This window comes from Macrotis lagotis, chromosome 5, assembly GCF_037893015.1.
Source record: "Macrotis lagotis isolate mMagLag1 chromosome 5, bilby.v1.9.chrom.fasta, whole genome shotgun sequence".
NCBI lineage: Eukaryota > Metazoa > Chordata > Mammalia > Peramelemorphia > Peramelidae > Macrotis > Macrotis lagotis.
In genome coordinates this window covers 235,876,164-235,893,110 of record NC_133662.1, presented here as the reverse complement: position 1 = coordinate 235,893,110, position 16,947 = coordinate 235,876,164, and the positions used below count along the sequence as shown (strand labels likewise).

At 39.1% G+C, this 16,947-nt stretch overlaps 1 protein-coding gene across 1 annotated transcript in view; it reads right to left on the bottom strand.

Moving 5' to 3' along the window:
- Positions 1 to 16,947, bottom strand: part of LOC141490141 (acid-sensing ion channel 2-like) — a 349,550-nt gene that overhangs the window by 25,682 nt on the left and 306,921 nt on the right. The window contains exons 5-6 of the mRNA XM_074190397.1: positions 1,856 to 2,006; positions 795 to 851 (exon numbers count right to left, since the gene is read on the bottom strand). Coding sequence (XP_074046498.1) covers positions 795 to 851; positions 1,856 to 2,006 — 208 coding nt within the window. The remainder of the gene's footprint in view (positions 1 to 794; positions 852 to 1,855; positions 2,007 to 16,947) is intronic.

Here is a 16,947-nt window from a genome sequence, read left to right as displayed (position 1 = left end):
GTGCACTGACCTCACAATTGTGTGCAAACAGAAGATCCTGCACCAACACTCCCTCTACTTTGGCCTTTTCAAGTTGGGAAATTTATATCAGTATGGTAGCTGACTGTGAGGCCATGTTTATCCATGTGACTAAAAACATCATGCTAAAAAGATGGGAACAAGGATACAATCCTATTTCACTCCACTGGTGACCAGGAAATCTCGAGAGCAATGTCCACTGGCCAGAACCTCGGTATCCAGGCTATCATGGAACTGACATACAATCCTGATGAACTTCTCCAGGCAACTGAATTTTGACAACATTTTCCTTAAATGCTCATGACTGACAGTATCAGAGACCTTGGTGAGATCTACAAGTGTTGTATGCAGACTTCTGTCCTGCTCCTGCCATTTTTCCTGGAATTGTGGGGCAGCATACACCATATCTGACCCTTTCTGAATCCACACTGTTCATTATCTGGCTCATTAACTCCTCATCTGATGAGTTTTTCTGCTTTTCTTTCCCTCTCTCACACCTGGACCTCTCTCCATCTCAGGTCATCTCTCTCCACTCCCCATCATCTCTATGTCTTGGCTCTCTCTTTTCTCTTTATTCATTAAGCCTTTCTTTGTTCTTCATCCTCTCCCCACCTCTGTTTCCTATTCCTTTCCCTCTTTTCTCATGAATTCCATTTCATAATATTTGTCTCATGGAAAGCCCAGATGCTCTGAACCACCATTCCCGGCCTTGTCCTTCCATTATAAAAGTTCCCTTCTCTCTTCCTCTGAGAGAAATAAGTAGATTTAATACTGACCTAAGGCTGGCTCCGCGCATTCCTTGTGTTGCTCCGGGGTACAGAAAGGAGCATCCCCTGAATGGACAGAAAACAGTGAGGAAATAACTCAGGAACTTGTATGGGATTCTGTCTCCATCACAGAGATGACCCAAAGTCTTTCTTAGATTACGCAACTAAAAATGTAGGCTACCAAGGTGATTTCTAATAATAATAATAATAACAAATCTTATTCCCATCATGCTTTAGGATAGGGCTCTTAATATCTATTGTCCTCTGGCCCTCTTTGGCAGTCTAGGGAAACTTATGAATGCCTTCTCAAAAGAACAATTTAAAATGCATAGAATTATAAAGAAAATAAATTATATATATTATTATTAAATTAAATTATTAATATCAAGTTATTAAAATATCAAAAATATAACAAACACCAAATGTTAAAATATTTATAAATTAAATTATTATTAAATATTATCTTTATTATAATTATTAAATAGTAAAATATTATTGTATATATTAAATGATTAAATATTAAAATATTTTAGATATTAAATTGATGTTAAATAATGAAATATCATATGTTAAATGATTGATAAATACTAAAATATTGTGTATTAAATTATTAAATGTTAAAATAATATTATATATTAAATTTGAAAGATAAATGTTAAATATTAAAAAAAACTCAAGTTGACATACTCTTAAAAATTCCTGCTTTTGGATCTACCAAGAGGAAGGGAATAAGAATTTTTCTAGCTCTCACAATATACTAGTAACTGTGCTAAGCACTTTACAAATATTATTTCACTTGATCCTCACCAAAGCAGAATTAGGTGCTGTTTTTAATTCCTATTTTAAAGTTGGAGAAACTGAGGCAGACAGAGAAGCTATGACTTGACCTGGGTCATACAGCTAGCATTAGAGGCTGGAATTGAATTCAGATCTTTCTAATTCCTGCTAAGCTGATTAGCAAGACTTGAGGAAAACAAATCTGGGTTACTAAAGTCCAGTTGCTCAGGGAGCCACTCCTCGTCCCACTGTGACCCCTGGAGGTCTGGCCTCCTAGCCAGGATGTCACTGACCTGGCATATGAACCATCCGGCAGTTACAGTTCTCCACAATGTAACGTGTTTCACAGTCAATCCTACAGGCCGTGATGCTGTAAACGGGAAAAAAGTCGAGTCCCATCTCTGAAGATCGACATTCTCCCCAAGGAGGGGGCAGGTATGTCAGCTGGAAGAAAGGAAGGAAGATACTGGTTAGTGCAGGAGGACTTATGATATAATTTTTTTGGATTCTAGCTTTTGTCCATCAATAGGCATTTAATAATAGCTAGAATTGTGTAGTTCTTTAAAGTTTGCAAAAGAGGTTAGCTCATTTGTTCCTCAAAGTAGGTGCTCGTATTGGTTCCATATTATAGATGAGAAAACGGAGGCTGAAAGACCTTAGGTAACTTGCCCAGTGTCACATGGCTGCCAGGAAATATGTGAAGATGGACTTGAGTTTAGAACTTCCTAATTTCAAATTCTTAAGAATACATACTACACTACCTAGCTGATTGAGGTATTTCTTTTCCTTTCCTCCCATATGTATTATCCTCCTCTCTCTCCCGCCCAGAAAGATAATTTGTTGTTGTTGAGTCATTTCAGTCATATATGACTTTTCATGCCCCCATTTGGGATTCTTTTTGGCACAGCTACTGGTGGTTTACCATTTCCTTCTCCAGCTCATTTGACAGATCAGGAAACTGGGACAAACAGGGTGAAGTGACTTGCCCAGGATCATACAGGTAGTAAATGTCTGAGGCTGGATTTGAACATAGGAAGATGAGATTTCCTGACTCCACACCCAGTGCCCTATCCATTTCACCACCTAGCTACCCTAAGAAAAATAATAGTTAGCATCTATAAATACCAGCCTAGGTCACTGTTGGCTAGAGTGTTGAACTTGGGATTAAGAAAACCTTGACTGAAATCACTTCTCAAATACCTGTTAACTTTGTGATCCTGGGCAAGTCACCTAATTCCTTAAGACTTATTGTCCTCCTCTATAAAGTGGGGAAAATGATACCTACTTTTCAGGGTCAATATGAAAATTGAATGAGATAATTTTATATGAAAAGCTTTGAAATATAAACCCTGGTCTCTGGTAGCCAATTTTTTATTGACTTGGTATATTTTGGTTCCAGCTATTTTTACTCTCCTAACCCCCTCCTTCCATAAAGCTGCTGGGGACAACTAAGGAAGCCATCTGTCATCTCCTATTCATGGGAACCAGATTTTCTAGGTTAGTACTTTTTTTAGGTGTAAATCAATCACATTGTGAATGCCAAAGCTGCAAATAACTGGGTCTTAATATATGACCCAGAGCCTAACACATTGTAGGCACTTAATAAATGTTTTTTGACTGATTGGTTGACCATGGGCAAACCACTCAATTTCTTTGTGAATCTGTTTTTCCTCCACCAAATGTCTTATTAGATCAACAAACAAATGAGGTAGTTCTTACTAGGTCAACCAACCAACCAACCAGCATTTAACTGGTACCATTTCCCAGGTACTAGGGATACAAATAAAATGAATGAAAGAATCCTTCTTTTCAAGGAGCATATGTTTTTTTTTGGGGAAGACCATAAGGACACATATTATCTGTGTACAGAATAAATACAAATGAATTCCAAGTAATTCAGTATAAGGCAGTTAGGTGGTACCATAGTGCATAGAGAGCTAATCCTGAATTCAGGAAGACCTTTCCGAGTTCAAATCCAGTCTCGGACGCGTCCTAGCTCTGTAACCCTGGGCAAGTCACTTAACTCTGCCTCAATTTCCTCATCTATAAAATGAGTTGGAGAAGGAAATGACAAACCATTCCAGTATCTTGGCCAAAAAAAATAATGGAGTTATGAAAAGTTGGGCAGAACTGGAAAAAGGCTGAACAGTGGTTAAATACAGAGTAGATTTTGGGGAGAGAGTACTAACTAGATGGGGAGAGGAATCAGGAAAGGCTTCATTTGAATGTGGTGCTCCCTTGAAGAAATGGAAGATCCTATGAGGTAGAGATGAAGAAGGAGGGCATTCTAGGCATAGAGATGAGAGATGGCTGTCATGTGTGAGGACCATAGAGAAAACCAGTTTGGCTGGACTGAAGGTTTCTAAGACTTATCCCACCTTTAGCCATCTGGTTCTCAGTTACAGTCTCTCCATAGGAGCCTTCTACACTTTCTGTTCTCTGCACTGCAGCTCTTTTCATTTGTTTCCTTGAATGATCCAAGTGCAATCTTTCAATCTGGCTCACCCAGATGGAGGGGTTGCTATCGGAGACTGAGTTTATAGGGCTAGTTTTTATTCTGATGTTTTTATTGCGGTGTGTGGGTTGATTTAAGCAAGTCTACACAGGATGGTATTGTGTTTGCTTCCGGAGGCTCCTTTCTGACATCTTGCTCAATTAGGACAAAACTCAAATCTATCAGTGAATAATGGAGGCATCAATGACCAGCCAGTTAGGAATGGCACCTTGGGAGCAACTGCCTCGTGCCAAGATTTATTTCCTTGGAAGAAGCCACAGACCAGCCCATGCTCTGCCCCATTGGAGCATTTAATTTCTGAAGTCAAAAGAATGGAGACTGACCCAGCACCAGAAACTATGGTTGAACATAAATCTTTCTGTACTGACTGGAGCTCAAGGAGCTGCTGACCCAGCAAGTCTTGGTAAATCAGAAAAGGATTAAAGAAACACTCAGCCAATCATTGCCCCCCTGTGATGTGGCTCTGGGCACCTGAAACAACAAAGGGGAAAAACACTAACAAATGCAAAGGGTTCATTTACATTGCAAAAAGAGTTTTCCTTTCACAAATGGATTCCAAACACTGGTTTACTTATGAGCAGTTGAATATTTGAAGACTTGAATGATTTGAACCATGACCTACTGATCAATCAGAAATTAAGATTAAATATCTCTGGTGAAAGCAGATGGAAAAATAGCATTTGTTCAGAGAAATTCTATTTACCCAAATCTTCACAAGAAATCACCTTAAGTCTATTTTGTATGGGATTCATCCTAGTACAGAACAGTCATGGTTCAGAAAGAAGACTGACTTTGGAGTCAGATAACTTGAGTTCAAATCTCAACTGGTAACTATTACTTGTGTGAATTTGAACAAGTCATATAGAAGAGGTGGGTACGTTTCTTCATTAGTAAAATGGTGGGGGTGGACTAGATAAGCTCCAAGTTTCTTTTCAGCTCCTGATCTATGATAATACTCATCTGTACATGAGAGGCAGCAAGACTTAGTGGGAGAACTGGCTTTGAAGACAGAAGGATTTTAGTTCAGGGTCTGGTCTTTGTCACATACTGATTATGAGTGATCTTGAATAAATCATTTCTATCTCTCAATACTTAAAATAACTCTCTAAGACCTTAAGTTGCAGAGAAGGCACTGACCTTTGCAGCATGATAGGTGCTTTTAAAAATAGTCCTAAAGAATGAATTCATCATGTAAATTGACAATAGCTGATATCTTGCCAGGTGCTCATAATATTTTATTTATTTGGAATCTTATTTGTCATTTCATAGTTGACTACATTATTATTATGATTATTATGGGATGGAACCTATGATTTTATTGATATGCGGAATTCTATCTGGTAATACAACTTAAAGACAATGTCTTGGGCAGTGAGAGGTTACATGATTTACTCAGGTGAAACAATATTTGTCTGAGCAAGGATTTGAAGTCAGGTCTTCCAGGCTCTGAAGCCAGCTCTCTATCCACTAAGTCAGGCTACCTCTTGGATATATTTTTAAATATCTATTTAAAATATCTATTAATAGAAATATAAATAAATATAAATAAACTATCTATTAATATAAAATATCTATTAAAAGCATGGGGGGGGTTGGGGCCAAGTGCCTCTGTCCACCCCTATATCTCAGACCCTTCTCTATCCTACTCTATTCTTTGAAATGTGAACCAACTTCCTTAGCTTTGTTGCCTTAGACTGACTCCTTTCTCCTTTCTCAGACTTGGATCTCCTGGTTTCTCAAAACAGCTTCACGCCCTACACTTTTATCCTCATCGGTCTCTGTTGGATGAGTTCCTCCTTCTGCTACTCAGTGCCAAACACCTGAACTGACTAGGGCCATGGTGAGTCTTCTCCACAGCTGACATGAGCTGCCCTCAGTAGGGCCCCTGGCTCCACCAGTTTTGCAGCCAACAGTACTTATGGCACCAGATGCTGGCTAGCATCCCTGGCTCTCTAGGTTTATGGAGATAACTATGATTGTTATGACATTTTCAGTTCCATACTTATAGACTGGGGCTGTGCAATTACCAGGTAAATCAATGGGAAAGAGCTTTCCATTTTTGCAAAGCAAAATCCTTCCCTTTTCTCCTCCCTCCCCCACAATTCCCTCTTTCTACCACTAAAGGTTAAAATCATTTGAATTACACATAGAAAATGCCTGTAATTGATGTTGCACTGAAAGTTAGGGAAAATACTGTCATCCTGTCTCATTCATATCTACCTTACTAGGATTCATCAGGGTAATGAAGGCACAGGAACCAAAGATGATGATGTTAACAATAGCTACCATTAACATAGGATGTTATAGTCTACAAAGCACTGAACAATTAACTCATTTGATTTTCACAATTATCCTGAGAGGCAGATGCTATTATAACCATTCCTCCTTTGAAGAAAAGGAAACTGAGGCTGAAGGACATTAAAAAGATTACAAAGCTAATACGTCTAAAATTAGGTTTGAACTAGTCTTCCAAACCCCATCTCTGCTGCTCTATCCACTATACTACCTAGTTTCCTCACACCTCTGTCTGGGCATGGGATTTTGCAGAAGAGCTCAGAACATTCAGAGATTACATTAGAACCTCTGAAAAGGAAGACCCAAACAGAACTAAGAAAGCCTCCTGGAGAAACACTTCTATTTTTTTTTCTTCATGGTCCCAAGTCAGATGCAGAGAACCATTTTGAATCATCTCTCCAAGGAGAGCAGACCTCATATGCAACCTTGGTAAGGCCAGTTTTCACATCTGTAAAATAGATCTTAAGGACACACAGCCAGGTAGTGCCATCGTGTAGTGAGATTAGGATATGGAGTCAGAAAGACTCATCTTCCTGAGTTTAAATTTAGCCTCAGACACTTACTAGCCATGTGATTATGGGCAAATCACTTGATCCTGTTTGCCTCAGTTTCCTCCTCTGTACAATGAAGAGGAATGGCAGACCACTACATAATCTGCCAAGGAAACCCCAAATAGGCTAGTGAAGAGTTGAACATGATTGAAAAGTGACTGAACAACAACAAATCAATTCTGGTCCCTCAGATGCCATAGTTATAGAAATACTAGATTATACATACTAAATAACAGAATAGATGACTTCAAGGCTCCTTCCTTTTCTAAGTCTATGATCCTTTATTTAATCAGAATCACTTCCAGCACCCAATATCTTTCATGACTTTACAAAGGAATTATTTGGAGTTAGCCTGCAGCAATGGTTTTGGCATCAGAGGACCTGGATTCCAATTCTACTTCTGAGGCTTATGATCCCTATGATCTCAGGCAAGTCTTTTCTCTCCCTGAACCTCAGTTTCTTTATCTGTAAAGCAAGAAGATTGCACCAGCTATCTTTTCCAATTTTCAATCAATCTAGCTTTGGATTCAATCTTGTGCCTCAGTTGAAGAATAAGCCTAATCTTTACCTTTAAGGAATTTATAGCCCAGGAGAGGGAGATATCTCTATCTCAAATGTTTTTATGGACTATTTGTCCCTGACCTATGGTAGAATCTTTGGAGCTTGTACTAATCTGATCAGCCATAGTTATATGTATTTGACCTCTACATAGAGATATTATTTTGATCCTCTTTGGTACAAAAGACAACAGCCTACCAATCTGTGACTCAGTTGGTCCTAAAGTAGGTTCTCTTGTTCTAGTTGGAATCCTCTCCAGGCTGCTCAGTTTAGAGCTTTGCACAAAGGGGGGCATCTATTCACACTGTACTGAATGAGCAAATGATGTATTTGTCCTATACATTGGATTATGACACGACCATCAATCGATCAATCAGCAAAGACTTATTAAGTGTTTATTAAACACTGTACAATGCTGGGAATATAAAGACAAAAGTGAAACAGCCCCTGCCCTCAAGGAGGTCACTTTCTAATGCAGAATACACACAAACACACAAACACACACAATACCTATTGTTGTTTGTCCTTCATCCTCAAAGTGGACCATGATACTAGGGAGATGATACCATGACATACCAGTGAGCTTGATTTAAATGAGGGGAAAGCTGAATCTTATCTATTGATATAGAGTTATTTACCCATATTTTATTTAACTGATTCAGTTGTGTCTGACTCTTAGCGACCTCTTATGGGGTTTTCTTGGCAAAGAGCTGAAGAGTCCAAAGTATGAAAGAAATTGTCATTCCCTTCTCCAGCTCATTTTACAGATGAGGAAACTGAGGCAAACAGGGTTCAGTGACTTGCTCAGGTCACATAGCTAGTAAATATCTGAGGCCAGATTTGAACCCAGAAAGATGAGTTTTCCTGACTACACTCTATCCACTGTACCATCAAGCCACCCGTCTAAAGGTATATAAATGTAGAGATATATATCAGCTCAAGCTAGGATACATAAATAGTAGATGGAAAGTAATGGCAGAAATCAGTAGCAATTGGGGGGGGGGTCTTAGAATGGTCTCCTGAAGATGCCTTTGAGAAGAATCCTGAAGGAACACCAGGGTTTGTAAGAGGCAAAGGGAGAGGATTTCAGATGTGAGGAACAGCTAAAGCAAAGACAGAGAGAGATGGTGTGACCTATGAGGAGTGACAAATGGGCCACTCCCATACCATGCATGTAGAAAAGTAACACAGAAGACATAAAGAAAAGGAAAAGACCAGGTTGTGTAGTTTTTGATGCCAAACAAAGAACTTTTATTTGATACAGAAGGATAACATCATAGGCTACCACATTCAGTTCAAGGAGAAGAATCTCCCAATCTGCCTGCTTTCCATACAGCCATGCGCGTCCATCTGTGCATTGCTAACAGTCCATTATAATAACATTTTCATCTGGATACAATTTCCGGATCCCGAGCTATTGATGTATTTAGTAGTATTGTTGACATTTTCAGAAAACTGCCTCAGCCTGTCATTTGTCTGTGAAATGTTGAGTGGAAAAACCATTTTTCTGGCAGGACTAGCAGAGGAGTGGAAGTGGCCATTCATGGGGTTCCCACAGGTTCTTTGGGAGTCCCAACATCATGGACTTCCATTGGTAGCATTGTTCTTACTGGTCAAGGGAAATCTTATCCCACCTCTAGCACAAATGATGTTAAAGGTGTCATGGATGTTTATGTAATGGTGAATGCTTCCTAGTCCTTAGCACTCTGAGAAGCTTGCAATAGCCTAACAGAACGCAAACTCCTTGAGGATAGGAACTGTTCCTTTTTTGTCTTTATATTTCCAGATCCTAGCATAATTCCTAGCATATAGTAGACTTGTTGATTGGTTGAAAGTGGCCCACTCCACTCCCATTCCAACAGAATAAAAAAGTTCTTTGAGGTCAAGGACTATTTCACTCTTGTCTGTATTATTCAGTCACTTTTCAGTAGTGTCCAACTCTTTACGACTCCATTTGGGATTTTCATGGGAGATACTGGAGTGGTTTGCTGTTTCCATCTCTAGCTCATTTGACACATGAGGAAACTGAGGCAAACAGTGTTAAGTGAGTTGTCCAAGGTCACACAACTACTAAGTGTTGGAGGTCAGATTTGAACTGAGGAAGATGAGGCTTCCTGACTCCATTATGCCACCCTGGTTTCCCTGTCTATGCCTAGCACACTTTTTTGGAGTAGAATAAATGTTTGTTTCTTGTGATATTTGTCTTTCATTCTCAAAGAAGACCATGACCTCAGGGAGGTGATGCCATGACAAGCACATGAATTGGATTTTGAGAGTGGGGCCTGTGCTAGGTCACCAACCTCACTTTCTCCTCCAGAGTCATCCAGGTATGAATCTAGATGACTGGATATGGCACTAGATGTAAGGTAGTCAGGGTTAAGTCAGGGTTAAGCCCAAGGTCATGCAGCTAATAAGTGTCAAGTATCTGAGTCTGGATTTGAACTCTCATCCTCTTGAGTACAAGGCCAGTGCTCTTTCCACTGTACCACCTAGCTGTCTTCGATAACACAACAAGGTTGCTCCCTTTTGGGTACTGCAGGCAAGGGAGATGGAGTTTGATATAATGTAGAAAGCACTAGATTTGAAGTTAAGGAACCTGGGTTCAAATCATACTTCTTACCCAATCTATGTGGCTAGGGGGTAAACAATTTTTCTTTTCTGAGTCTCCATTTCCTCATAGGTGGGTAATTCACAGGGTTGTTGTAGGAAAAGTGCTTTTAAAGTATTAAACTGTCAGCAAAATGTGAGTTATTCTCAATCTTTCTCACAACAGGTGATAGCTTTACTTCCCAAGAGTGCACTACCAGCTAACTCAGGGAATTGTGGTTATTGTCCGGTCATGTCCATCTCTTCATGACCCCACTCAGGCTTTTGTTTTGGCAGAGATACTGGATTGTTTGCCATTTCCTTCTCCAGCTCATTTTCCAGATGAAGGAACTGAGGCAAACAGGTTTAAGTGACTTGCCCAGGATCATACAATTAGCAAGTGTCTGGGGTCAGGTTTGAACTCAAGAAGATGCGTCTTCCTGACTCCAGGTCTGGAGCTGTGTCCACTGTACCCCTTAGTTTTCTACCCTGAGAAGTAGGTGCTACTTTATTCTTATATTACATTTGGGGAAACTGAGGCAAATAGAGGTTGTCTGGGGCCAAATTTGAATTCAGGAATTCTTCCAGGTTCACTGTTCTATACACTGTGATACTTGGCTGTCTAATTTCTTAATTGTTAAATCTCATGACCTTTTCACAGTTCTTTTCTTACCTCTGTGAAAGCTAACACTATTGATCACTCTCTTCTACTTGATATTCTTTTCTCTTTATTTAAACGACACGGCCTTCTCCTTTTCCTCCCACCTGAACAATTCTTCTCTATCTCCTTTGCTGAATCTTCATTTACATATGCCCCCTGAACATGGAGGTTTTTCCTAAAGCTCTGGCTTGGATTCTCTTTTCATCTCATTTTCTAATATTTCACCTAGTGATCTCATCAACATTCCTGGGTTAAATTACCATTCTTCACATGACTATCAGTTCTATTTATACAGTCCGAACTTCTCTCTTGACTTCCAGTCTTGCATGTCTAACTGCCTATTAGATATCCCAAATCCCATAGACATCCAGTGGGCGATGATCTTTTGGGGAAGGGCAGAGCAGAGTGTGATATCTGTCCTAAAGTATTTCAATGGCTGCATCTAAAGCCTATGAAGTATGAGATCTGTCTGCCAAAAAGAGATGGAGCTTGTATTTTCTAACTTTCTAAACTTTCTAAAAATTGGAGTTGTTCCAAGGTAGAATGGACTTTTGGGAGGGAGTGGGTCTTCTTGCACTGGAGGTCTTCAAGCAAAAATTAGGGGACCACTTTTGGGGTTTTGGAAGTTCTTAGCTATCCAGGGAACCCTCCATTCATGATTAGGAGTAGGGTGTTCTATATAGTCTGCAACACCATACCAGTTAAGGTGTGCAGGAAGCATGATGACAAAGGCAACAGAGTTGTAGTGGCTTCCTAGCAGGAGTGCAGTGAGGATCATTGGTGACACCTGGAGAATATCACATGTAGGCCAGTATGCATGAGTGTGTGTATGGGTCAGAGATTCTGGGTAACAATAATCAAAATGATCTCTAATGAGAAGGTACTTGAGAGGTTACAAGGAGCTTTGTATTCTATGAGATAAGTAGTACAAGAAATAAATTTTATCTTCATTTTCTAAATACTTAGAGAGGCCAAGAGTCTCGTACAAGGTCACATAGCTAGCACTAGAATCTAGGCCTTCTGCTTCCAAGACCATAACTTTTTAAGGACACAGGTTGTTTATTTTGTGTTCTGAATCCCTAGAAAATAGCATATCTGCAACATAGTAAATGCTTAATAAATGAATCAATTATAATTGGGTAGCTAAATAGCTCATCAAATCTAACCTCAGACTTTGACTAGCTGTGCGGCTTGGGAGTTCTGCCTCAGTTTCCTCATCTCTAAAATGGAGATAATAATAATTCTTCTCTTTCAGAATTATTGGGATATTTGTAAGCCTCAATATGCTATATAAATTCTGAATCTGTTAGCTATTAATAAATGCTTCTCAATCAATGGATTGATTTCCACCTTTCCCATCCTGCTCCTGTACTGCCTTGACTCAAGTCTCAATGACTGCACCCAGAGAGAATCCCTTTATTATTTTTCTTTTTAAAGAAGAGACCCCTCATTTCCTGGTTCACTCACCATCTCTATCTTATGGGCTGCAGCCTCATGAAGCTGGAGATTTGGACCAACAATTAATACTTGAGTTGAAAAGGACTGAGAAGAAAAAAGAAGACAGAGAATCTTCCCTAAGGGTTGAAGCAATTAAAGTTGAACTTCAAAATAACCCAAGAATAGGTGGCCCGATCTAGGGAGGCATAGATTAAATATATGCAAATCACATGCAGAAATACTCAGCATTTCCTTAACATTTTTCCCTGACTATGCCTCCTGGGAAAATTCTAGAAAAGACCACTGACCTAAATGAAGAAGTCAGCTGGTAAGAGGTAAAACTTTGGTAATATATATGTGTGTGTGTGTGTGTGTGTGTGTAAATTATATAATTTACACACACACACATGCACACACGTACACACACTTTTTTTCTTCTTCCAAGAAGTGTTGCCTTTCAATTGGCAAAATATCGAATTGGTTCTTGCCACATTGACAAAATAGAATTTGCTGTGCACCTTCTCATGTGTGCTTGTAATATCACAGAGTGCCAGATGCGAACTGTTAGTCATCTTTTGCTAAGAGAGGGCCCCAGGTGCTTCCCACTGTGTTACAGAGGAAAATAAGTAATCACCCTCTCAAATCATGTTGGCTGGCTCTCTGAGGCTGATCCATGTACTGCTCAGCCTTTGGAAATGGAGGTGAGTAGCCTGGCATATGAAGCAACTGCAAGTAACATTTATGCATTTATTTATCTCCTGCCTAGTTCTAAAGAGATGTGATATAGCAGGCCACATTAAAAATGACATCGAATAGGACAATCACAGATTTAAAAACTCAAGGGTGATTCAAAAGAAACATCATTAGCACTATCATTATAAATAATAAAGGCTGATAAAGGGTAACCATCATGGGGTTTGTTGAATGTAATTGGAGGTAGTTTATCTCCAGATGGAGCCCATGAAATGGCTAGGATCCAAGAGTGGAATTGAAAGACTATCGATGGACAACATCCCCATGAACTAAGTCAACAATATGTTAACAAAAGAAAACTGAGAAAATGGCTGAGTTATGAGGATTTAAAAGATATTTTTTTTTGAAAAGAAGGGGTCTATGATGGCAACAAAGTACCAGATCATTGCTATCAGAAATTAAAAGGAGAATTATTATCTTTAAGGAGTCCGGACTAGTGATCAATGAGGATTATGCAAAAAAGTGAGAGAAACTGCTGCCAGTTTAGCATGATTATCATCAGTAGCAGCATTTATATAGTATTTTAAGGTTTTAAAAATGCTTTACATATGTTAATCTCATTTGATACCTAAGATGACATGATTGGGTTGCTAGAATAGTAGACTAGCAGAATTATAACAGTAGAAACTTGTTCAAGGATTGATAGATAAACAAATCTCCATATCACAAATACAGACCTTTTTTGTTTTTGAGAACTCAAACAATTCACTGTATTGGCACCAGTACATGATCACTGATGTTGCTCACAATCATCAAAATTTTTTAAGAACAATATTTTCAGTAAAAGTTTAGGGGAAGAAGCAAGCATTTTATAAGTCCTATTATGTGTCAGACAATGTTTTCTGTATTTTACAAATATTATCTCATTTGGTCTTCACAACAACTTCTGGGAAATAAATGTTACTCTTATTTTCATTTTACAGTTGAAGAAACTGGGACAGATACAGATCAAATGATTTGTCTGGAGTCCTTTGGCTAGTGTTTAAGGTGGGATTTGAATACAGGTGTTTCTGATTTCAGGCACAATGCTACCAAATAGATGTCACCATTCTAAATACTCATAATCTCTCAGTAACATGGAATAGAAAGCTTTCAAAATATGGAGATGTAGCAGAAGAGATTAAAAATAATGTGGGAATAGGAGGAGGTACATATCATCCCCTTCATCCTGCTATTGGAGCTATCCCATGTTTGTTACTAGAGATATACCAAAGATGCTCTCAGTGAGCCTACAGAAGATGAGCTTACATCTTTTTTTATGGCTAGGCAATGGGGTTAAGTGACTTGCCCAAGGTCACACAGCTAGGTAATTATTAAATGTTTTGAGGCTGGATTAAATTCAGGTCCCCTGACTCCAGGGTCAGTGCTCTATCCACTGTGCCACTGAGCATCCCAGCTTATAACTTAATAGGGTTACTCAGCAACAAAGAAGCAGCTATTTTAACTAGCTGTGTAATATTCCACGGCACATTAACCATGCAAGAATAATCCTAGGACAGTGACATGTCCTCAGAACATCTCTATCTGAACTCCTTAGAAATAGGAGAATGACACAAAAATAATAACAATAACAATAATATTACATGATGAGTCCTCGTCTGAAATTTTACTGCCTTGAGGAGGAAATCCTGGCTCTTTGGTAATTATGCCAATAGAGGTCTGGCAGTTCTTACTCAAATGTTCATATTGAAGATCCTTGAGGATAGGGGATTGCTTTATTTTTTTTGTCTCTGTGTAACAAATGTCTAGGATGATGCCTGAAATATAGTATTTCAACTTTTACCAGACTGCTTGCTGCCATGGGAAGGGGTAAGGGAAGGGAGGGCGGCTGAAAAATGTGGAACTTATAAATTTGCAAATGGATGAATGTTGAAAAACTACCATTGTATGTAACTGGAAAATTTAAATAAAATCCTAATTAAAAACATGTAATAGTTACTTAATAAATGGTAACTGAATTTGTTAAAATCCTGGATCTGCCACTTACTGTCAATGAGAACTTGGGAAAGTTCCATGCACAATGGAGTGATTGGACTAGATGTTTTTAAAAAATCCTTCCATCTCTAAATCTATCATCCTGTGATCTTAAATACTGATTTGGAAAGGTTTCACGTACAGGTTTTATGACAGACCTGTATTCATGGTCCAAGGACCAGTAGCTCATCACCAAGTCAGCTGCCAGGGGGTGAATTTTTTTCTGCTATAGCAATTGGTAAAGACCATCTGGTGACATGGAAGGGAGAACACTTTGAGTGTTTAGTATTCATCCTAATTTCTAGTTCTAAGATCCTTTCTGTGCTTAATATTCTTGCACTTTTACTGAATCATTTCCTTCTTGAAATTTTTGATGTTTCAGCTTCCCCCCCCTTTTATATTCCTCTATTACTCACTTTCTGACTCCTTCCCCTGTTGTGTGTATACTTCTGGGGATAGACTGAAAATAAACATAGTTACCATATTAGGGGATTTAAACAGCAGCCTGAGTCCTTGCCTTGAGTAGTTTCTGGGGGGCCAGAATGGCAGGTCTGGTCCCAGTTAACTTTCAGTCTCTTTTCCTACAAGCCTTGGGCAGATATGCATGCTGATCTCCTCCTCCTCACTCCCACCTCTATCCCTGCACCCTTTGGCTCTCTTCCTTTCCTTCTCTCATTGGGTTTAATCAGCATCTGCCAAGGGAGAGGATAGGCAGGGTAATTCAGATGGAATCTCTGTAGGATTCCCTAACAGAGTTTTTCCAAGTAGTATCCCCCCACATTGGGGGATAGGGCAGAGCAAAAGCCCTGTCTGTGCTTGTTGCATGATTGTGCATACCAAGAAAAACTTTGTAGTAGAAAAAGATCCCAATGTGGACCCTATGCATAAGCTTGCAGGTCAGTTTGCATTCTTGCAAGGAGAGGTGGACAGCTAAGTGAGTACTTTAATAATTATTATTTTTTTCTGGTGTTAATTCATAAGGACTTTTTCTTATTTTGGTTTTCCCTTCCTTCCTTCCTTCCATCCTTCCATTCTTCCTTCCTTCCTTCTTCTTTATTTCCTCCTCCTTTCTTCTTTCCTTCCTTCTTTCTCTCTTTTCTTTCTTCCTTCTGTCTTTCCTTTATTCTCTCCTCTTTCTTCCTTCCTCTTTTTTCTTTTCCTTCTTCTTTCTTTCCTCCTTATTTCCTTTCCACTTTTCCTCCCTTCCTTCCGTATAATTGCTATATATATGACTCATAATTTCCCCCCCCCCCTTTTAAGAGGTAGTAGGAACCGAGGAAAGTGTCTAGTCATTCATCTTGTTGGTCACATGACCCAGAAGTCTCAATAATACTTATAGAAAGACAAGCTTTTCTTTTAAGGAGAAATTTAGGGGTTAATCAACTAGAGATAGATTAAACAAATGATGGCACAAGCATGTAATATAATATTGTTTGTTGTATGAAACAATGCATATCATGAATACAGAGAAGCATGGAAAATGGATGGGACATTGATGTGGAGTCAAGAAGACCTGGGGTCAAATCTCACCTCAGACACTTAGTAGTTGTATGCATTTAGTAACTTACCCTCTCCAAATCTCATTTATAAAAATGTGGGCTTGACCTTAATGGCCACCAAGGTCCCCTCTAGCTCTATAAGTAAGCTCCAATGAATTGATGCAGAATGAAGCAAGAAAAGCCAGGGAAACAATAAATGATCACAGCAATTTAAATGTGAAGAACACCACTAATCAAAAGAATTGAAACTGAGTGCAGATAACTAAGCCTGGACCCAAAAAAGAATTATGGTGATGCACCTCCCTCCTCCCTTCTTTTAGAGGAGGACCACTGCATAAAGAGTTATATGGAGGTGCTTGAACAAAAAAGTTGGATAGGACTTGGAATGCTATGGAGGAAGTTACTTATGGTGCAGGAGATTAGAAGAGATGACATCTAAGGTCACTTCTAGTTCCAGGATTTTGAAGCTATAAGGCCTAAGATTCAATGGGCATAGTGGAAAGATGATTGGTTCTAGAGGAAGAGAATCTGGGATCACAGTCCACCTCTGATGTTT